The following is a 22971-nucleotide window of genomic DNA, read 5'->3' as shown; positions in this document are numbered from 1 at the left end:
GAGGCAAAGAGTAGTGTAAGTCTTCTATATCAATGCTGAAACCTGAACACAAACCAGGATTACTATGCTTCAGGAAATTTATCACATTGTCTGTTTTTTCTGCAGATAGCTAGACACTGAGTACTGCCAAGTTCCAGCTTGCGACATGATGGCTCTAAAAGGAATGTTAACCTTATGAGTCTTTGCGGAGAAAAATAATTCCAACTGATCGCCTTTTGTCTTCAGAACCGCCGCCGCCAACGAATCAAGATTACACTGGTTCAGTAACAATACGGCCTGCTCCTCTACACTTCCACAATCCACACTTACATGTTTAAAACACTTTTTGACAGCCTGTAAAGCTTTTTCGGCAAACAAGTCTTCTGGTGTTACAACAAAATGGCCTTCTTTATCAGAGAGAACTAGTCGCAATCTATTGCACTCAAAGTAGTCCACAAGAGAACGTAAGCCCTTACATCGTCGTGGTGCCGCCGGGGATGCAACCAGGGCGTTGACGCTCTCTTCTAGGAACCTCGGGCGTACTCCCTCGGCGACTTTTTTGGAGATGTTCCTCGATAGGGTGTCTTTCCACAGGTGAAAGGACAGGCTCGTTAGCGTACTTTGGTCTCCGCTCGAGCGTCTTCCGATGTTGCGGAGGTAGATGCGCGGTTAAAAAATGTATCACGAAGGAGAATGATGAAGTAGGTTTCATGGGTCATTGCGGAGTTTCTATTCATTCTTTCCTGGAACTGTTCTTTTATTTGAAATCAACATACGTAGGTTGGCGAGGCAATGTTTATGTACAGAAAAAGGGCATTTGTATTGGATGAAAGGTAGCGCCTGTGTTGAGCAATATTTTTTTGGGTGAAGTTGATAGACAAATTAGTAAACATGTCGGTGGTTTGGTGATACGCATCTTACGATATGTTGACGATTTTTTAGTGCTAATGGAAAAAGACAACTTCAACAGGAGAATGGCGGACGTCTTAAAGCTGTTTCGGGTGTGTGCAAAAGGTTTGTCTTCTACTTTTGAAGTACCGTCGAACGATATCCTCCAGTTTCTGAGCATAAAATTGTTTTTCAAACGTGACCACTTATGTTTCGTGTACTCCCCGAGGTCCCAAAAGCAGGTATTAAGCTGTTCTTCTGGACACTCAAACATTGTAAAAAATGGAATTGCTAATAGTTGCATTCGCTCAAGCTTGCTGAGTTCATGTCATCATTGCATTCCTGATAGTGTATTGCTACAGGTTCGTAGGCTAAAAACTGCAGGATTCCCGGATTTGGTTATTTCGGCAACATGTGAAAAGCTTTTGCGGATGGTTAGGAAGGATTTTCCGGTTAGAATAAGGGACAGGTCACAGAACAAGAAAAAACTAGTAGTGATTTCCTACATGCACAAGATTGCACATAACCTAAAAAAAATGTAGCTGGGCGATTCGAAGTTAATGTTTTTTCGGCGCCGCATAAGTTGGGCGGGCTCTGCTGTGCTATCAGGAACCGCCAGGAAAAGCTGAAGAAGAGGAACCCGCTTGAATGCCAGGCTTCGCATAGGTCGAGATTAGTAGATTGCACCTGCGCTGTCGTGTACGAAATTCCACTGTCATGCAATAAGGTATACATAGGTCAAACGAGTAGGTGCATAAATATTCGTCTGCGTGAACACCTCAATTCGCTGTCGGACACAGGATATTCTCACTTGAAAGATCATTGTAGGGCTTGTGGGAAAGAGGAAAGCAGAAGAACAAAAGTTGTCGCCCCTTGGTTTCAAAAACAAAGATTTTGTTTCGCCATAGGAACAAAACTACGAGAGAAATTACTGAGGCATATTACATCAGCAAGAAGCAGTCGCAGTGTGTCAGCCAGCCTTCATTGGTGCTTATCGAAAAAGAGGTTTCTTTTCTGGATAATGTTTGGTGATAATTTATAATTTGTGAAACGGGCCGTTGGGGAGGAGGGGCTTGTATGTTTGGTCTTGCTTGATAGGGTTTTTCTATGTGGCTGTTGAAGGAAGAAGATATCTCTTGAATTTTGCCTGGTCAAGGGTTTCGTTCTTTGTAACATCATGTGACATATTTTTTGTATAAGAATCCGCTTTCTTCCTAATAAAAAATCAGTTGCGAGTCAGCGCTCGTCTGTTGTGCGTCTCTTCTTGTGTTTCGTCTTTTCGCGCTGTTCCACCCACTATGCAATTGTACCAACTCGCCCAACTGTCCATCCTGCTTTCTGTAAATAGCTTAATACATCGGTGGCGGCCGTCGCGCTATCTTTGCTACGTTGAATAAGTTGACTTGAATATCGACGCGGCGTAGTTCTGTTAAGAGTATAAAGCGTGTTAAACGGTGATTGTTTCTGAGAGGTGTCTCTTAACGCAACACAAAGGTAACATACACTCACTGAGGGCAGAAATTGATGACGGTGAATGTCATACCGCCACATCCTGGCTCCGTTCATGGCTGGTTTTGCTGCTATTAAGAATTAAAAAAACAAAAACATCGCATTATGCAACCTAAAGGGGAACATGCCATAGGAAATATGTTCGCAATTTATTTGAATGTTGTAAATAAAAAATAAATTGCACATACATGAATCGAACATGTTTAGAATCAAGCACGTGGTGTTAATCCATTGCGCCACAGAAGAGACGGGAAGTGCGGTCTTTAAATGCGCTCTTATTCGTTTCAATTCAACGTACTGAAGATGGTGCGACGGAGGCAAATGGAATGATCAGAGGATTACTTCAAACAATTTTAATCCAGCGAACTATTTTTTTTGCGTATGCATTTTAGTTTATGTACTGCATTGTACACTAAACAAAACATATCTTTACTGACTTCATTTTTATCGTTATTTATTTAGTAGTGACGCACCCGCAACTTCCGTTGTGTATATATATATATATATATATATATATTATGCTTATGCGTGTGCGTGTGTACGTGCGTGCGTATATATACATTTGCGTGTGCGTAAACGTGTGCGTATGTGTGCGTGCGCGCGCGCGCATGTGTGTGTATGTGCGTGCGTGCGTGTATGCGTGTGTGCATAGAACTGCAAATTACTAACCAGCCAAGCAATTCGGACTTTCCTCCATGTCAGAAAGACAGTTCCTGGGCACATATTCAAGGCTGAGCGCAGAGATCACACGTTAGAATCCTTGATTGAGCAGGTTTGTGCCCTAAGATAGTAGGAGCAATGCACACGGCCTCTTAAAGGTACAAAAGTTCTGAAGCGAAATTTTTATTACTCTCGGTAAAGCAGTCGTAACGCAAGCCTCAGTTTGACCTTCAATTGACATTTACAGATACTTCGCCTTTCCTTTCCTATAAACTAATTTAAAAATTGAAGCGACAGCTTCACTACACTAGGTAGAGTCGGTCTTTGCGTGGCAATAAATTGGACCTTCAAGTGATCTTGGTTGGTTTGTTTGTTTGTGGAGTTTAACTTCCCAAAGCAACTCGGGAAATGAGAGCCGCCCCTCATGTGATCTTGACCTTGACCTAATTAAGTCTGTGTGCCCACGATTCCGTGGTATGCACCCAAAAGTATAAGAAACCTTCCCCCAAAATCTAAATTAAAAAATATGACAAAAACCATTGACTGAAAAGTTTGTGTATAGAGGCTATCCCTGCTGCACTCACAGCTTTCGCTCACTAGGTTCAAGCCATGCTTAAACTCGAACAAGTTTTCTAAAAATTGCAAATACTTTTTTTAGGTAGTCTGTAGGTAAGAATGTGCCATTCGTGGTTGGTTTAAAACTGATCAGCTCATTTACTGTACGAAGGTACAGCGATACCTCCCAGGTAAAACCATCAGACAGTCATTACACTGCACAAAACCTCAACACATACGGTAGCGACTGTGCAAGGCAGTGGGAACGGCAGACTCAACAGCAGCTAGAAATAAACTGTACATAAACTACATGGGCAGAGCTACAACCTACATAAATGGTCATTCACTGGATATAAAATGTGAATAATGTATATATAAAAACCGCAAAAAAAAGTGAACACATAGGACTAAAGCATAATTGGACACATACAGGTTCTCTTCTGTACTTGAGACAAGATTAAAGAAGTAGACACTACGAACGTGAATGGAATCGGATGAATGATGTTGGCAGTAGCTTAAACTTTGGGATATTGTTAAACTTGGGGAGCTGATTGTTGAAGTTCAATTATTGAACATATTGGATGCAGGTCTGAAATGTAACGTTCAGAGGTTTCTGAATGTGCTCTATAATTCTGCGCATTACACTTGGGGCCTGCAGTCAATATTTGAAAATAAGAGTACTTAAACTTGATTAATCAGTTCATTCAGAAGGATAAAAGCAGCCTGACGTCCTCTGTGCTACCGCCAACAACGTGCATCCGGTTACATTCGCGCGCGAAGAACTTTGCTCAATTTTCTTGGGACAACCTGCATTATACACACTGTCCATTACTTCAGCACTGATGTCAGTTCGGCAGTTAATGCGAACAATTCGCATAATCCGCAGGCAAGAGTTCACCGCCTCAACATTTCTTGGACAAACAAAGCAATCCCGCCCCTATGCCACGCCACGCGGCAAACCACCGCATCTTTTCACGGTCCATGAGCGCCACTCGGCAAGGGTGGTGCATGTTACAACTTTCGAAGAGCCCCAGAATCACCTCCTCAGCTGCCTCTTGGAGTGCCTGGAGCGCGAGCTTCTCCATTTTGTAATCTTTGCCGCCCACTTGGCAGAGGACCGTGCGCACTGCTTGAACGAATGGAAGTCGTGGGATGAGGGTGTTCGTGGAGCGTCGGCACCGTCGAGCGTCACGATATGCCTGGTATCCAACAGGCTTCCGTATAGGCGTGGGGTGCATCCTACACAAGGATGGTTAGATACATCAGTTAATACACCAGAGATTTACAGCAAGCAATCAGGCGTGCGGGAGTTAACTGGCAACTACAACGCCCCCAAAACATCAATATATGTAAAGGTGTAAATAAACAGTTTTTGTCACAAGCACGGAAACCAAGGGGCTTGCTTTTAAGGCGTAAATGTAGATGTTTTAGGGCATAATTCTACATCCACCGCTGCTGAGCCTGTTGCTCTTCGGGAAGAGATTCGCCACATATGAGGGGACCCACCTCAAGAGTGGTGTATATATTCACAGAATCAAAGCCCGCGTTACAAAATTTTCAGCACTTTTCTACAATGCAGAGCCTATCATGCATTTTTTGGCTGTCGAGATACCTTATCAGTTCATTTCATCTGCTCGCCATCAAGGCTACAAGATAGGGCTTCAGTGGATCTTCGCACACCGCGGGCTCGACGTAAATGAACTGGCCGATGCTGAAGCAAATAGCGCCCTCAGCAGAGGCCTCTAAACAACTGTGCCTTTTTCTAGGCCGGATACCACTTTCGAAATTCACGAGTGGTGCGACATCGCTTTAACGGGCTCAACCAGACGCCTGAAACACCCAAGGCTAGATTCGACAGTGAAGTTTTCTTATCCTCGTGGCATATCGCGCCATAATGCATGCTTAAGACAAACTGCTCTTAGACGCGACTTTCACGCCCAAGTAAGATTTAACTAGTCAGGCGGACTCCATGGAATTCTCCACTTGTGACGTTATTGATACTGGAGGATGTACTGGTGATGTACACAATACATGCGCGCGAAAGGCGAACGTGAGCAGTTTCCTTAAAGCGTTTCGACAGAGTGCCTCTCTTCGAGGGCTTACCACTATGTGCTTGGTCGGAGAATTGAGCTCTACAGGCCATATTGGCTTTTTCCCGCCTTTTGAGCGACACGGGTCTCAACTTGCGATCCTGATAACCGTAACGTATTTTGCATATTTTCAGAATTCTCTCACGACGTCATCACCCCCATCACGACTCTCTCTCTCTTGCCGTTTCATTGCGTTTTATTGGGGTTTATGATACTATATATGGTATACAGCTAAGGCTAGTATGTACCGAACACAAGGTTTAACGGGCTTCTTCGGTAGGCGAAGTAAAAAAAAAAGTTTTTCCCGTATGACAAGTTCGTTGGGACCTCTGCCTGAGAAAACTAAAAACGGATGCAATTTCAACGAGGGAGTTGTCTTCTAGGAATAAACGGGGGTGAAAATGTATTAACTTATTGTAGAAAGAAGTGAAATGCTTTTTATTGTGAGTTCCGTGGAAGAGAACGAAAAATGCTTCACAGTAACCTCATCTTCATATTTTTCGATTCTTGTCATGCTTTGTCAGTAAAAGTGTCGTGTATGTGTGTCCAATGCGAAGACTGGATAAAATTACTTCATTGACACACTCTTGATGTGCTCCAGACTTCCATTCTCCTGTGATAGATAACAAGGCGCAGCTTATTTTCTTCCTTATTTCATTTAGTCTGTCGCGGCTTTGAGCTTACATGCACTGCACTAATTTGATCAATATTTCTAGGCGATGCGTATTTCCTTTAATTTTTTTGAGCTCGTGCTGCACATACGCCTGCTGTCATTCTCATCTATCCCGACGTGGCTCAGAACTTCGCAGAACATCGTGTGTCCTTGTGTTTTGACTTTTTCGAACTTGTAAATGATGCGTGCTAATAAAGGTTAAACCGCAGTCCTGCAATGTAACACCATACGTGTACTGAGGGAATTAGTATAGATTGAGCCGTTTATGAGGCTCTCGTTTATTCTGTCTACGGCTACAGAGAGAGCGTAACATTCGTCCATAAACAATGGTCGACAGTTCAGGACCTTTGCTACTGTTCTTCGCTTGCTTTGAATCACTTCAAATCCTGCATAATTTGCGGATTTCGAGCGGCCTGTGTGAATTTTGGTCTAGTTCATATATTTCTCTCAAAGTTCCAAGTACTATTGAATATGTGTTCGCACGGTGTTTGCTTTTTTGCGAAAGTGTGGTAGAGTGAATTCATATACACAGGGAAAGTACAACAATGTGGCAATGAATCGTGTATTTAGACAATACGGGGAATGGCATCTAGCATTCCTATTTCTTTGCATATGCCTCCCCAGCGGAGTAGTAAATAGCTCATTGATTGTAGTTTATTATTGAACATTGGCGTGCACTTGGTATCTGTGAGATAACATGAGCTCTGGTAGAGATCTTATTCTGAATATATATGAACATGGAAGCATTGTCCTCCTTTCTACATGGACAGTTTATTTCTAAATATCTCTGGGAGATGCTCTGTGTGCACAAACAGGAACGCAAACCAATGTTATGAACTGGATCCAGTTGCTATAGATATGAAGGTCTCGCCAAGCTGAACGCAATACAACCGTAAGCTATGTTGCACCATGTTGCAATATGAGCTATGCTGCAGCATGAACTGGAACAGGAACTCGGATGTACGCCGCGACGAACTAAGACAATTCACTGGATGCGACGGTGACGCATAACGAAGAAACATACACTGTTTACTCCGAAGCCACCGCCCAGTGCTACATGGTGCAGATACATGGACCGACTCAAGGCAAAGAGAACAGCTCTTCGGCCTCTCGAGATTCGTCTCATTCTGAGTATAGACTCCTGCATAAGAGCCACAAAGCAATTAAACTGATTTAATGGCAAGACTGGGGGCCCACACGAAGTTAACGCCCCTGTTGAGACAAATCCAGCGGAAGAAACTGATTAGGAAAGAACAGGAAAGAAGATACGCCCACCTAACTTTCTGCCGCCTCTTGCTGCGCTTTCTTTCGTTTGGAATCCAATTACCATAAGCAACCATCAATTATTTTCTTTATCACTACATGCCCTGCCCATGCCCATTTTTTCTTGATTTTGCATTAGGTCATTAACTCTCATTTCTCTAACCCACTCTGTTGCTTTCTATATCTTAACATTGCACCTACCCTTTTCCTTTCCGCGTTGCTATAAACTTAAAACCCTCTTCGTTAGCCTCCACATTTCAGCCTCATAGGTGAGTACCGGTAAGAATAACTGTTGCATACTTTCCTCTTCAGCGATACCTGTAAGATGCAAGTCACTGCGAGCACTTCCCGTATGCGTTCTATCCCAATTTTATTTTCCTAGTTATTTCCCTTTCGTGGTCCGGATCTGCTATCCTGCCCTGCGATCTTGTCTGTGGAAAAATACTGAAGGGCTACGCTTGACAGTTGTGGCAGATATAAAATTGCGGTTAAAACAATATATATATATATATATATATATATATATATATATATATATATATATATATATATATATATATATATATATTAAATGGCGCCCATAAATGTGCTTGTAAGCTCTGTTTCAAGCCAAGTAAACAAAAAAAATTGCCGACGATTACGTTACTTCCTAATGCGATATTTGAGCGCAGCTGATCAGCTGTTTCACCTTTTCGATAGGTTGAGGCAAAGATTTCGAGCAAGACATGTATGTACAATTAGAGTCAACGTTTTTTCATTTTTCCTACATATTCCTCCAAGAAACATTCCACTAACACTTTTTGACTGTTATGAAGGAAAGTTTGTGGTTAGAGAAATGAAGAGAGCAAATAAAGGGACAGAACACTAGAATTTAGGTCTCGAAGTTTTTTTACTGCTGTGGAAAGATTGACGTCTAAAATGTTCGATTTCATAACGGTTTTGTTAGAAACGCTGTAGAAAATTTTTACCGGGATTTTTTCATCATTGCGTGCTCCCGTTTTTATGTAGTCCGATGCTGGAAACCATGAGCAGCGACCGCGATGACGACTGGTGATCGACAAAATGACGTACCGAAAACAAATATAACTTTCACTCGCCAGACAGTAATCAGTCATTTTTTGCGTAGAGTAACGTCCTTTTCACTTTCACACTCAATGCTGTTACGGCACAATAACGCACGCCCTCGTCGACGAAAGTTTTAATGGGCACTGTCATTGCTTCATTCACGAAATTGAAAACACTGTGGCGCCGTCTAGGGGCAAAACCTGAAAGCATACCTCTCGCGGTGCGAAAGCAGGGGTGGTTTTCATTTAAGGACGCACTGGACAGAGCGCAAAATATAATAAATTATGGCAAGCACTCCTAGACGGAAAATGAACAATGTGCAGTTACGAAAATCAGCGATATTTTGCTGACATGTAGTCATGTGGGGGGCTACGCTGAAAGTACTAGGGTTTCTCTGCTAGATAGGGCCTCTGTTTTTATGCGATTTTCAATGGCAAATTAAAATTGTAAAGCCTCTTTTCTTTGATATTGTAGTGCTCGATCTGTACTATATGAGGCAAGATCTTTTCATTTCCACCATAATCTCATGACATATTTTGGCCAGTGTTCTGTCCCTTTAAGTTATCGGGACGTTACGGGAGGCAGCGCGTGGGCCCATAGGAACGTTGCGCGGCGAAGAGATAGCAGGGACTGACTAATGCCGCTGACAGCGAGTCAAGACAACGTGGCTCTGCGTTTCGGCTTGGGATGCACGCACCGTGATCCGCTGATAGCGAGCCGGCGCTTCGGCAACCGGAGAAAACGTCGCCGCCACGCAGAAAAAGGGGGGTGGGGAAGCAATTGGAGTGCACGCGCTGTCGCCGCCACGGAGGAGGAGGGCGGCTGAGCTAGGAGCTGAGAATGGAGGGGGGGGGGGGATACAGAGCTGGTTACGAGGCACAACGCCGACGGTGAAGGCGACGTGAAACGCAGGAACGGGCGCCGAAGAGCTGCGCTCTAAAAAAGAACCGGCGACTAATATTTAAATGTAGGCTTTGAGATATGAAGTGCTTCTGCTGCATAACTTTACCGTGGTTAGGGGATATGGGAAAATAGGGGAATGACGACTACACTCGTTAAGACTTCTTTCTGATAATTAACCTAACTTTTACAGTTAGGTGTCCACTGCAGGCACAATTACGGATTTGTGGCCGCCCATTATTAATAGCCATATCTGTTCTTAGTATTTAGCAAACGCGATTACCGTCGATGCTGGTGGCTCACCAAATATTGGCGATGTCGCGCCAAATTAAGGACGCGCGCTTTCAAAAAGCCCGCGCTCTAAACACTGCCCCTAGCGCCGTCAATTAGTGGCGCAACTGGCCCGTCACCTTCTCTGTTCCGCTTGCGCTGCAGTGCTCGCAGCTGCTTTTGTTCTCCAGCCCACGTGGGGCAAAGAAGGTAGCATGAAACTTGTGCTATTTAATGACGACACTGAAGTAAGGCTAAAGGCGTTCTTGTTTTTTTGGAAACCGCGTGTCTTTCGGAACACAGCGAAAGCTTGCTGAAGCACAGTGTCAAAGGAAATCGCGTTTTCAAAAAGAAAAAATGATATGGCTATAGAAATGGACGGCAGTATTGCAGTATAGATAAAAAGGTAATTATTAGTTAAAGTTATGTTTTCTGGTGCCCGCCAGCACTTGTACTACAACTGTGCCGCAGAAGCCGTTTTTTACTTCTTAAAAGTCAATTTAAGAGATTAATAGGCTGCTTCCTCTAAAGACCTGCTATAGGGAGCTTGCATGAAACGATGCATGCTGGGTAATCCGCCATGATGTCGTTGACAGCAGACGACACAGCACGGCACTGCCACACTAGCCTCGTCTACGTTGTCGCGTAGTGCGCGCAGACGATGCTGGTACGACCGGACAAGCTGACTGCGGTTTCTTCACGATTCCAAAAATACGTCTGCACCAATGCGAGAAGGCAAAGCGACACCGATGCGAATGGCTCGCACGGGCCAACACACGTGAGATAGACGCCAATCCGGGCAAGTTTGAAAAAACTACTCGCCAGAGCAAGAAATTATGACTGTCGGCGATGTCGACGGGCGACCGGACCCAGACGCGTATTGCGGTAGTCGTTCATGCGTAGCTTGAACAGGTCCGCGTCGCACTGCTTTGAATTTCTTCATAGCGCCCCCGATTTTTCGGGCGCAGCGTCGACTCGCACGTTCCTCAGGAATCTGCCGACATTTGTACGCACGTATAGGAGACTGGAATGCTAAGGTAGGGAGTGAAGAAATATCCGGAATTACAGGCAAGTTCGATCTTGGTGAGCCAAATGAAGCTGGGCAGAGGCTAGTAGAGTTTTGTCAAGAAAACAACCTGACCATAGCGAATACTCATTTTCAACAGCACAAGAGGCGCCTGTACACATGGACTTCACTGGACGGTCTGTACAGGAATCAGATCGATTATATTATTTGCCGGCAGAAATGGAGAAGCGCTATACAAGCAGTAAAAACAAGGCCTGGGGCCGATTGTGGCACCGATCATCAGCTTCTTGTTGCCAAAATTAAGCTTCGATTGAGGAAAATGCAGAAAACTAGAAGGCCTTTCAGGTATGATCTGGATCAAATTCCATTAGAATATGCTGTGGAAGTGAGGAATCGATTTCAAGAATTAGATCTAGAAGACAAAGAGCCCGAAGAGATGTGGACTGATGTTCGTGATATAATAGAAGAAGTTGCTACTAAGGTAGTTCCAAAGCAAAAGAAATGCAAGAAAGCATGGTTATCTGAAGAGGCTTTGCAAATAGCTGAGGAAAGGAGGATGGCAAAAGTTATGGGGGAAAGAGAAAGATACAAGGTTCTCAATGCGGATTTTCAGAAAATAGCAAGGAGAGATAAGAATGCCTTCCTGAACATACAGTGCCAAGCAGTTGAGGACAACAGCCAATTAAGGAACACAAGAGCTCTGTATAAGACAATCAAAGATATCAAAGGAAGCTTCTGTGCTAAGCTAGGCGTGATAAAGGACCAACGAGGCAAGGACCTCACTGAAGCCTCAGAGATAAAGAAGAGGTGGCAGGAATACACAGAAGAACTGTACAAGAAGGACCCGAATGTGCAAACCCAACATAAGACGGTTGTGATCACTGATCTCGAGCCGGGAATCCTGAAGAGTGAAGTTGAATGGGCCTTAGCCAGCCTTGCTAAGAACAAAGCTAGCGGAATTGATGGCATTCCAGCTGAGTTGCTTCAAAACCTCAACCATGACGCTGTTAACATTCTGCATACATTATGCCAGAAGATTTGGACAACCCTGCAGTGGCCACAGGATTGGAGGAGGTCAGTTTACATCCCCATTCCAAAGAAAGGCAGTGCCAAAGATTGTTCCAACTACCGCACGATCGCGCTTATTTCACATGCTAGCAAGGTAATGTTGAAAAGCCTCCAAGGTAGGCTGCAGCAGTATGTGGATCGGGAGCTTCCGGACGTGCAAGCTGGGTTTCGCAAGGGCAGAGGAACTAGAGACCAAATTGCCAACCTTCGCTGGATCATGGAAAAAGCAAGAGAGTTCCAGAAACCCATCTACCTCTGCTTTATTGATTACGCGAAAGCGTTTGACTGCGTAGATCATAGCAGATTGTGGCTAGCTCTCCAAGAAATGGGAGTTCCAATTCACCTCATCTGTCTCCTCAGGAACCTGTATGAAGGGCAAGAGGCCACAGTCAGAACTGGGCATGGTCTTATGATTGGTTTCCGATTGAGAAAGGAGTGAGGCAAGGCTGCATACTGTCGCCCTGTCTATTTAACCTATATGCAGAGTGCATCATGAGGAAGGCCGGTCTGGACGAGTCTTCAGCTGGAGTGAAGATTGCTGGAAAACGTATCAACAACCTTAGGTATGCGGATGATACCACTTTAATGGCAGAAAGTGAAGTAGAACTAAAGAGACTTCTGATGCGCGTACAAGAAGAGAGTGACAAGTTTGGGCTTAAACTGAACATTAAAAAGACAAAGATCATGGCGTCTTGCCCTATCAAGTCCTGGAGCATCAAGGGACAAGAAGTGGAAGCTGTGACAGATTTTCTCTTCTTGGGCTCGAAGATTACCTCGGAAGGAGACTGCAGCCATGAAATTAGGAGACGCCTGCTTCTGGGAAAGAGAGGAATGGTTAGCCTTGACCGCCTAGTAAAGAGCAGAGACATTAGTCTGCCAACCAAGATCCGTATAACTCTTGCTATGGTCTTTCCAGTTGTGATGTATGGATGCGAGAGTTGGACTGTGAAAAAGGCTGACCGCCGAAGAATTGACGCGTTTGAATTGTGGTGCTGGCGAAGACTCATGAGAGTTCCTTGGACTGCCAGAAGATCAAATCAGTCGATATTGTCGACCATAAACCCTGACTGCTCATTGGAGGGTCAAATTTTAAAGTTAAAGCTCAGCTACTTTGGTCATCTGATGAGAAGAGAGGAGTCGCTGGAGAAAGATTTGATGTTGGGAAAGGTTGAGGGTTGCCGGAGAAGGGGTAGGCAGCGAACGCGATGGTTAGACGGCATCCTCGAGGCACTGCAGATGAAGTTATGTGATGTTAGGAAGATAGTGAGAGACCGGAAAGCGTGGCGTGACATGATCCATAGGGTCACGAAGAGTCGGACACGACTGAACGCCTAAACTGAACTGAAGGGCAGCGCACGAAAAGCCGCGTGCTTGCTTGGTGGACCGTTGAAACGACACGGCAATTGCTCAATTCTTGCCTTTGTAATTCAGCCTGGCAGCTCTGCCCGCCGTCTGCTGCTGCTAGCGACATCACGGCAGATTACCCAGCATGCATTGCTTCATGCAAGCTCCCTAGTCAATCCGAGAAAAACGCATCTTTTGCCTCTGAAAAGACACCCCTGCTACCAATTGCATCGACCGATTCTCTTGACGTTGTTGATAGTCCCCTTAGATATGAGAGCTTGACAACACAGGTTGTGGCAGAAGGAAGAAGGTTCGCCATGGGTAAATTGGATTAAACAAACCGGTCGACGCCTTTGTGTCAAGCACTTCCTTTGAGGGGCATCTCAAGCTTTTTTTTTTCTGTATTAACATATTAATTTTTTAAAAGGTTGAAAGCAGGGGCTGGTTTATGCGTACTCAAATAGGTGAATTGCAGTACAGCCAGCTTATCGCGTTGGAATATGCGACTGCAATAAGAATATCATCCTGTCCTTGTCTAATGAAGTTATAAGGCTTGCAAAGTGAACACGGTTGGACTAGTGGCTTGGGCGCCCCTCTCGGCTGCGGGAGGTGGTTGGTTCAAAACCCACCGCATGACACCCGCCGGTAGAAATGGGTATAAGCGTCCCCCGGCCCAACGTTCGGCTCTCACAGGGGTGTGCTCTTGGAAGCGGCTCAGCAAACCCCGCATCGCTCTTTCGGGGACAAAACCAGTTTCAAACAGTTCAGCCTACAAATGTGGTTCGAGTTACATTGTTTCAAGGGGGTCAAAAGTGAAAACGAGCAGTGTTCCGCATATGTGAAAACTTAAGAAAGCGTTGAAGTTTCAAGTGCGAATGTTCTAAAGACGTGAAGGTTCACTGTCGTTGATGAAGATCACTTCTCAGAGGATCACTGCAGTCCTGGGCAAGTCCGGATTTCCGGCTATCTGACTTTGCGGGAAAAAGAAACGACACTAAAAAAATTGCAGGCTACAGTTACGCATTTATGTTTTTGTTCACTTCTACATATGTTACATGGATTTGCAAAGTGATATTCATTTCTTTTGCTAGAAGATATAGTTCAATCCGCTAAGCTAAGGTGCATATCTTTCTAGTCTTTGTATGTGCCACAGATATTGCATGTAAACCGCATAACAATTAGGCTATGTAACATATAAGTTTGTATTCAATGTTACAAATGACAATATCAGCAAAATTATTGCCGCAGTGGTTAGATGGCGCTACCTGTTATGTAATCAGAGTCGCTGTACTTATTGCGACAAAGCAGTGGTAAAGTAATCAACAAACCCACTCAGGCCGCTTTCGTTGGATCCCATTCATGCCATTCGCTGAATATTTTTGCAGCTATCCCTCTGCACATAAGATCTGGAAAGGTAAGAACTAAGCTGTTTCAATGAACTATTTGTGCTGCAGAGAGGAGTAGAACTAGCATGCTCAATCATCCGCCATGCTGAACTGAAGTAGATGTATATGTGAAATTCCTTGTTCACTGCCCAGTTCAACTTTTAGCGGAAAATCTTTCTACTTTCGGTAGAACCTAGAGTTTCGTCTCGCTGTGTGCTCTTTACCTTCAAGCCTGACCAAGACAAACCAAGTTGACACCTCCAAAGACCTAATTGTGAGAATTGGATATTAGGGAAATGAGGGCGCCGTGTGTCATTACTAGAGTTAATAAAGACCAGATATATCACGTCGTGCCTCACACCGCATCATTCGGAGTTTATCCGCGTCACAGTTATCATAGCAAACGTGACACCAGCCGTTGACGAGCCATCGAAGCTGCGAGTTGGACAGTGGCATGCAAACATACTCCTGCAGCAAAGTCCACAACGCTGCATGAGGACACTAAGACCACTTTCATCGCCGTCCATCTGGGCGAACTCCCAGTCAGTGCGTGCAAGTGCCATTGCAGCAACACTGGCTTGTGGAAGTCGCTAAGCGTCGGGCGTAACAAATGACGCTGTGACCAGAATTGTTTAAGCACGGCAAAGGGCTCAGAAAATGGAACAGGGACGGTAACAAACCCATTTCATGCTTAGGTCTGTACTCTATTACCGGGAATGCAGTGAGCTTTTTCTGCGGATCAGGCTGCAAGTTGTCCTATTTTAACTGGAGCAAATAATTTGTTTTTCTTTGTGGCCAGCTGATCAGCTGGCTTGGATATAAAAGTGTGCACTGACCTGGTTTCTCCTGAGCTTTCCAAATACGCCTGAGAGCCACGAGTTCGGCGCCCACTGCGCCTACCAACAGTCTTTGCCTCAGATACACTTCTTGTGCTGCTCTGAACAGTTTGGGATGTTGATGCGGCTGAGGCAGCCGTCCGACGAGTCTCTTGAAGAACCTCTGCGTGGTGAAGGGATTTTGGCGGCGACTTACGAGGTTTTGCGGCAATCTGTGAGCTCGACACTGTGTGCTTCTTCTGCACTCTGCTGCGCCACCTGTCAGGAGGTACCCGTAGAAGCTCAGGTTGAGGAGTTATCTGATGTGCTTGTTGAGATGTGGCCTGAATGACCCTCCTTGGCAGTTGTGAAGGTGAGCTTGATTTTGGCCGCTTCCTTTCAGCATTTACATCTCGTGATGTAAACTTCTCTCGGCTAACTCCTGCCCAGAAATATCTGCATGTGGAAGAAATACCGAGCGTCAAGTGTAGAAACAAGGAACGCAGCAGGCGGAAAGGTATTTCCATGACATAAAATATTCCTCAAGAATGTGGGGTACACTTAAGCGTCGCCTCTAAGGAAGAGACAGCGTTGTTACCAGCAGCAGTTCAACTTGCCCACGCAGACACTGTTCCATTTTTCACAATAACTAGGCTTCTGTACAGTGTAACGTCTTGCTTTACCCGAGTACCGGGAGGTCAACCGCTCATGCACCGGGGCTTGCCACAGAAACGTTACCAAAAAGACTGCTAGTATACTGCGATCTGGTAGTGTAGTACTGGGAGTCGTAGAAGCGAAACAGGCACCACTATTTTGTGGACGACGACGGTGGCGGTAACGCCAACAGCGTATGATTAACATAATCTTTATTTCACTGCATGAAGACTACATGACGCATACCGCTGCAATATTATGCCATTACATTAAGAAACTCTTCCTATGCTTGCTTGTAAGGGCTGTAATCTGCATACAGTATTCATTACTGATGTTAAAAGAAGAATCTTTGTAAACAAAAGCCTGCATGTTGTACTTATGCCATTATATTTTTGTTAGCTTCTACATTTGGTAATAATAGCATTTGCAGTGCTATATTCACAATTGTTTCGTTGGAACGTATATTTATTTATACAGCTCACCTAACTCAATTCTAGTCTTTGTGCCTGACAGATAGAACATGTAAAAACCATGTCATTCAGCCTATGCGAGTCAAATAACAGTCGGTACAATGCTGGATATGATGGAATAAGGCTGGAGTGGTCAAAGGGCCCTATCTGTTTCTATAGTGTATGCGATCACAGTCAAGTCATTTACTGACTAGAGGAAGGGACAATGCAGGGATTAAGGAGTCAGCAAACCTGCTAAGACTGCTTGACTTAGATCGCATTCATCTCTGTAGATGATTGTTTTTGTAGCTATTACTACCCCTGCGCCTAAAAACTTGATATGGAAAAATTAAGCTGTTTTGCATAGACTATTTGTGCTATAGAGGGTAGAGAAAAATAACACTCTGAGTCATCAGTCAATGATCTGAAGTAGAAGTATCTTTCACAAATGTCTTATGTTTGTCATTTATTGCTCATCTCAACAGTTTAATTAAACACTAAGCAAGAAATATCAATAACATGATAAAAGTATGTGTTGCAGAACAGATCACAACTATACTTAACCGCTCTACAGAATCCCATTTCCCTCGTCAGAAGTATGCAATAATGAAAATGCTATCGAACGTTTTACCTATGAGACAGTCACGTCTTCGTGAAGGACATGTGTATGCAGTACTATGCAAAAAGCACGAAAATAGTGAATTTAATTATATTGATTCCACAACATAAATTTCAATGTGCAAAGCCAATTGTCCAGACACGTTTTAGCATGTTTTGAAGCATAAAGTGCTTTTAGCGCCTGCTCTCGGCGCCACGAAAAAACATGGGCGTCGAACCGGAGGCGAACACAGGCAAACCAAAGGCGACCTAAACACTAAACGAACTTTCGTGGTTCTCTCCAAGTGCCTGCCAGTGCGTTGCCACTAGAATAGAATATGCGTAAATAAACGCCTTCGATCCTTCCCACCGTGGGTTATTCATGGCACAATATTGCAAAAGTACAGAACTAAATTACACAGGTTTCTCGGAGGCAAACTCCCTGCGCCCCATACATGCTCAGATGCTTTAGCGCATTCGTCAGAAAGAGCCTCCCTTCACTTCGCGGTGGTTTCGTGGGTCTGGGTCACAATTGAAGAGGCCACAAGACTATATCCCTCTTATTGATGGACACCTCAAACATGCTCTCAGAGGAGACAAGTACCGAAGCAGATATGAGGTGCTGTTTAGTCAGCACTGCTATGTCTGCCGTACTTCCCGCCTTAGCACAGCGCGTCCGCCACTGTTCCTGACGTCGCCGTGAGCCCGAAAGCACAACCATGCTAGCATAGGCTTTAAGGACTAAACCAGCATCTCGAGCGATGTTCCTGAAGTTTGGGTGACAGCAGTGGATGAGGACAATCATCACCGTTCATCACCGGCCATCCAGGCGAACTCCTCGTCAGCGCGTGCAAGCGTCATTACAGCAACACTGGTTTGTGGAAGCCGTTATAAGAGCCGAGAGCAACAAACGAAGCCGCCGTCAGATGGAACCGGATGACGAAACAGGGGCGGTAAAAAACCGATGTCGCTCTTAGGTATATACACTTTTACGTCAGAGGCAGTGATTATTTTCTTCTGCAGATGAGGATATAACTTATCGCAGCTTTCCTTGGTTCCATCTGATCAGCTGGCTTGGATGCAAAAGTAGTGAACTCTAACCTGTTTTCTCGATTATTTTCCAAAGGTTCCAGAGAGCCAGAAGTTTGGCGCGCACTTTGCCTGCCAACGGCCTTTGTCTTATGAGCCCTCCTTGCGCTGCTTTGTACAGTTTGGGATGCTGATGCAGATTGACGAGACACTTGATCAGTCGCTTCATTAGGAAGGTATTTTTGCGGGGGCTGTGGGCTTGACACTCGGTGTTCCAGATTTACTTTGCGGTGCCTGTCAGGAGGTGTTCCCAGGGGCCCTGGTTGAGGCATTCTCCAAAGTGCCTGTTGAGGTGTGGCACGAATGACCTTCCTTGGTAATGATTGCGAAGATGGACTTGCTTTTGGCCGCTTACTTTCAGCGCTTACATCTTGTGATGTTAACTTCTCAGGGCTTACTTCTATCCAGAAATTTCTGCATGTGGAAGAAATACTGAGAGTCAGGTGTAATTGCAATGGATGCAGCAGGCACAAATATAAAATTTCCCTGTCTTAGAATATTCCTAAAGCATGTAGGGTATACTTAAGCTCCGGCTGTAAGGTTATGAGGCGACAGCGTTGTTACCGTCAGCAGTTAAACTTGACCACGCAGATGGTCTTTTTTCGCCAATCACTAGCTATTTTGTGGACCGCAGCGATGTTAACGCTAGCAGTGCATGGTTAACATGCTCTTGAGTACATCGCACGAAGAAACAAAAGTGGCCGGATATGTTTTTCTAGAGCTCTGAAATATAGATTTAATTGCCCGATTCGCCGTCCTATAATGCACAAGCTGACTGCATGATCTGGACGCGGCAGGCATGCTTACACTTAGCGCCCTCAGGGCGACTTATGGGAGATCTACCATAGCGGAGGCATACTAGCGGGGGCTATCATCGGCTTACAGGACGCCTTGTGTGCAGTGGCCACACCTCGCCCCACCCTTCCCACATCGCGTGCTTGGGAGGCACCCGGAAAAGAGGTATGTACAATCGAGCGCGATTTGAAGGTTATCGTGCGAGCGTCGACCGGGAACATGAACAGCGCCATGGCCCAGAATTCTCTGCCGAGGCGAGGGAGGTATTAGGCGAGCTTCCCTCACTCGTTTTGCTGTTCCTTCAGCAGCCGTCACTCCTTGCAGGGACGTCACTTTCTTTTTTTTTTCTTTTGGTTCTGCGAACAGGCAGTGACCGTTGTGCGCACGACGTATTCTTCGGTATTATCTGAAATTGGACTCTTTATCGCAACAAATAGAAGGCTTAGAATAGAGAGAAAGGGCGGTGAGTTTATCGCGGGGGTGATAGTTGTTGTACGGAACAGCGAACGAGGGAGAGAAGAGTGCGAAATGATTATTTTTCTTGTTCCAAACCCGGCCGCCAGGTGCCTGGTGTGCTAGGCTGGTCGACGCTCGCGCGATAACATTCAAATCGTGCTCGACTGTACACTTCCCCACTAGTATGCGTGCCCGGTATGCCAAATATCATTTTTCACTTACGGCAAACCCGCGCTGCCGACCGCTGCGTGTGGAAGCCCCCCTGCGCTGCCCATTCAGTGATCTCCGCTCGGAGCGGTGCAGTTCGAGATTATCCAGTCACGAGCGACACTGCATACGCTGGCGACGATGACGCTGGGTTTCTGCGACACGTTGCCTGTAGCGAACTAGAATACAAGTAACTGTTCCTTTTCTCCGTCACGTAAAATTTGAAGCATGTTTATTTCCAATTCACGCTTAAAATAGACTGCGCAGCCATATTGTCGAGAACTAAAAACTTATATTGACAGATAAAAAACTGATATTTGTCTTCAAGCGAAATGACATACGCTTCGTAAGACGCGGTTGCGTTCCCATTTAGTGCTGTCTAGGGGCTCCAGATTAGAACGGACAATTTGAAAGTTGGTTCAGCGTCTTCCAGCGATAGCGCACCGTCGCGTTAAGCACGCCCTGGCGAGTTTGAGATGACAGGCATAAAGCCACACCGAAAATTTTTTCGTGTGTCAGTCACGGAGTAATTCAAACCGAATAGCGCGGACAGAAGACTCCCGTACGCTGCACTATCCATAGGTATGTCGCTGAATTGGACGCAAATAAGTTTCACTACGATATTGGTAGAGTCGAGGCGCGACTCGCGCACGATGCTCACCGTCCTGGCGATGATTGCTTTGATGGTGACGGCTTGGGCCGTCGAACTGAGTCGACATCGGGATCTCTTTCTTCCTTTAAGAACGTCGAACCGAGGGACGACGTTTCTGACGAAGACGAAGATGTGTGCAAGGCCCACGCAGCAAGTGACTTCCACTGGTTGCACGGCGAGCTGCTCCGCCTCGACCACATGCTGGCTCCAGGACCCCCGCAGTTGTTGCAGCGGCCTGAGAAGTCAAGACACTGCATGGCATACGGAGCTTGGCGGACACAAATAGGCTTTAGTAAAGACCTGGGCACTCCTGCGTTGAGACGCGGACGCGGGTATACACGGAGAGTTCGAATGGTTGGAAAATGTAATCACGGGCGAGGTTTCGGTCACTTGGCATCGCCCCCATTTCTCTCTGCGCATGCGCAGGGTTTTTGCCAAAACTCCCTCTCTCTCCCATGGCGTGCGGAAAGGCTGATATGGCGATTTGTGTCGAATTTATATATCCCCTGGCTCTCGCTAAGCTAATCGACCGGCACAAAACACGCGCTCTATGCAGAAATAGCATTTGTTTTCGTCGTGATAGCATTCCTACTTTGTCACTCGATGTCTTGAAAGTCGTTTGCGTGTACCGAGTCGTTATCTTAGCGCCGGTTTTAGAAACTGACTTGACGGTGCAAGCAAACGTAATCGTTAACGAGCAAAAACAAAACCGGACGCAAAAAAGCAAATGCGTACACACACCCACAGCGATAAAGACCTACATAGTTCGCTTGCTTGCGAAGGGGTGCTGAGGAATAAAAGAAGTTTCAATGACTGGAATGAAAATTAATGATTTGCTCATTAAAAAAGATGCGCCTGTCTCTGAAGGAGCGCTAGGTTGCTCGTTGCGGGTAAGACAAAAATGCAGAAGTGATGAAGATAATGAAGGGCACTTACAATGCACTTAATCTGATCCAGATAATTGTTGCAGAGCCACAGGGAGATACCCAGGTTCACCGAGAAGATCGCCCGCCTCAGCGTCTTCTTTTTTCACGGAACGCTCGCACTTCCTCTTCTTCGACTACACTCCCTCCGAAAAGAAGCATCGTCCCGATGCTAAACACAAAATGAATAACCACCGCGCAGAAGCACGCACGGTCTCGGAATGTTTGCTAGTGGAAGGAAGGGTTGTCGGTGATCTCTGGTAACACGGCTTAAGCCGCACTACGTGCACAATGTCAGGATGCGAGGAACGGCGTGACGACGTTTGCGTTACACAGGGCAGCACCTCGTAATTAAGTTCACTGACACGACGGGCAACAGTGTACGGCCCGAAATACCGCTTCATGAGTTTTTCTGAAAGCCCTCGACGGCAAACCGGTGTCCACACCCACACCTTGCCTCCGGGACGGAAATTGACGTCACGTCTCCAGAGGTTGTAGTGACGAGCATCAGTACGCTGTTGCCGTCGTATACGTAGAGTCTGGCCAGTTGCCGAGTGTCCTCCGCGCGTTCGCATATTAGCCGTGCATCAGCTACGTCGTCTGGTGGTGCGTGAGGCAGCATAGCGTCAAGCATGGTGGTGACTTGCCTTCCATTCACCAGCTGGAAGGGGGACATACGGGTGGTCTCCTGGAATGCGGTATTATAGGCGAACGTGGCATAGGGCAGTACCTCGTCCCAGTTATGATGGTCGACGTCCACCGGCTATAGTTCTGTTGGCCCTCTCCGTCAGTCCATTAGTTTGCGGATGATAAGCTGTGGTTCGGCGGCGGCTGGTGCAGCTCAGGCGTAAGATCTGAGTGAGTTGCACCACAAACGCGGCGCCACGGTCAGTAATCAGCACTGCTGGGGCACCGTGCCGGAGAACAATGCTCTCGATGAAAAATTTGGCTGCCTCAGCAGCCGTTCCGACGGAGGTGTGCGGGACTCCACGTAGCGCGTTAGATAGTCCGTCGCTATGATAATGTACCTGTTGCCTGATTGCGACGTCGGAAATGGGCCCAAAAAATCCATTTCAATCGTATGAAACGGAGCACTCGGTGACTCGATTGGCTAGAGAAGACCCGCCGGTCGCGTAGGAGGTGTTATTCGTCTTTGGCACTCGCGACAGGTTCTTGTATATAGACGCACGTACTTTGCGAGTTTCGGACAGTAATATTTATCTCGAATACGCGAAAGCCTTCTGGTGTATCCTAGATGACCACCGGTAGGATCGTCGTGGCACGCTTCAGTGACATCACCGCGCAGCTCTTCCGGCACGACAAGAAGCCACGATCTCTGGCTGTTGTCGAAATTCTTCTGGTACAAGACACCATCCCGGATCTTAAATGCAGGAAGAATACGCAGGAAATCCCGAGGTACCACATCTTCGTCTCCTGCGAGATGCGCCATCAGTTGACGAAGCTGTGGATCATGTCGTTGCCAATCTGCCAAATCGTTAGGATTCAAGGCCCCAAGGAAGTTGTTGTCTTCCTCATGAGTCTGCGCCTCCTGGCGATGGTCCCCACCGGTGCCCGAGACAAGCAGTCAGCATCATGATGTTTTCTTCCGGATTTATGCACGATCGTGACTTCGTACTCTTGTAGCCGAAGGCTCCACC

The 22971-nt window shown here is 45.9% G+C and overlaps 1 protein-coding gene across 2 annotated transcripts; it reads right to left on the bottom strand.

Annotated features, from left to right (window-relative positions):
* Nucleotides 1-2938: 2938 nt before the first annotated feature.
* LOC146201638 (uncharacterized) lies at nt 2939-20845 on the bottom strand. 2 transcript variants are annotated; one of them, XM_084587721.1, is made up of 5 exons: nt 20691-20845; nt 20400-20625; nt 18293-18694; nt 15513-15947; nt 2939-4830 (listed from the first exon to the last, which is right to left on the bottom strand). In XM_084587721.1, exons 1-5 carry the CDS (start codon nt 20794-20796, stop codon nt 4494-4496), a joined length of 1506 nt encoding a protein of 501 aa, XP_084443847.1. In that variant the 5' UTR covers nt 20797-20845; the 3' UTR covers nt 2939-4493. The 2 variants fall into 2 exon arrangements, with proteins under 2 accessions (XP_084443847.1, XP_084443848.1); XM_084587722.1 differs by lacking the exon at nt 18293-18694.
* Between the last annotated feature and the right edge of the window lie 2126 nt (nt 20846-22971).

The sequence above is a fragment of the Amblyomma maculatum genome, chromosome 1, assembly GCF_055883805.1.
Source record: "Amblyomma maculatum isolate TAMU_Amacu chromosome 1, ASM5588380v1, whole genome shotgun sequence".
NCBI classification, from domain to species: Eukaryota; Metazoa; Arthropoda; class Arachnida; order Ixodida; family Ixodidae; genus Amblyomma; species Amblyomma maculatum.
This window is presented reverse-complemented; position numbering and strand designations above follow the sequence as displayed.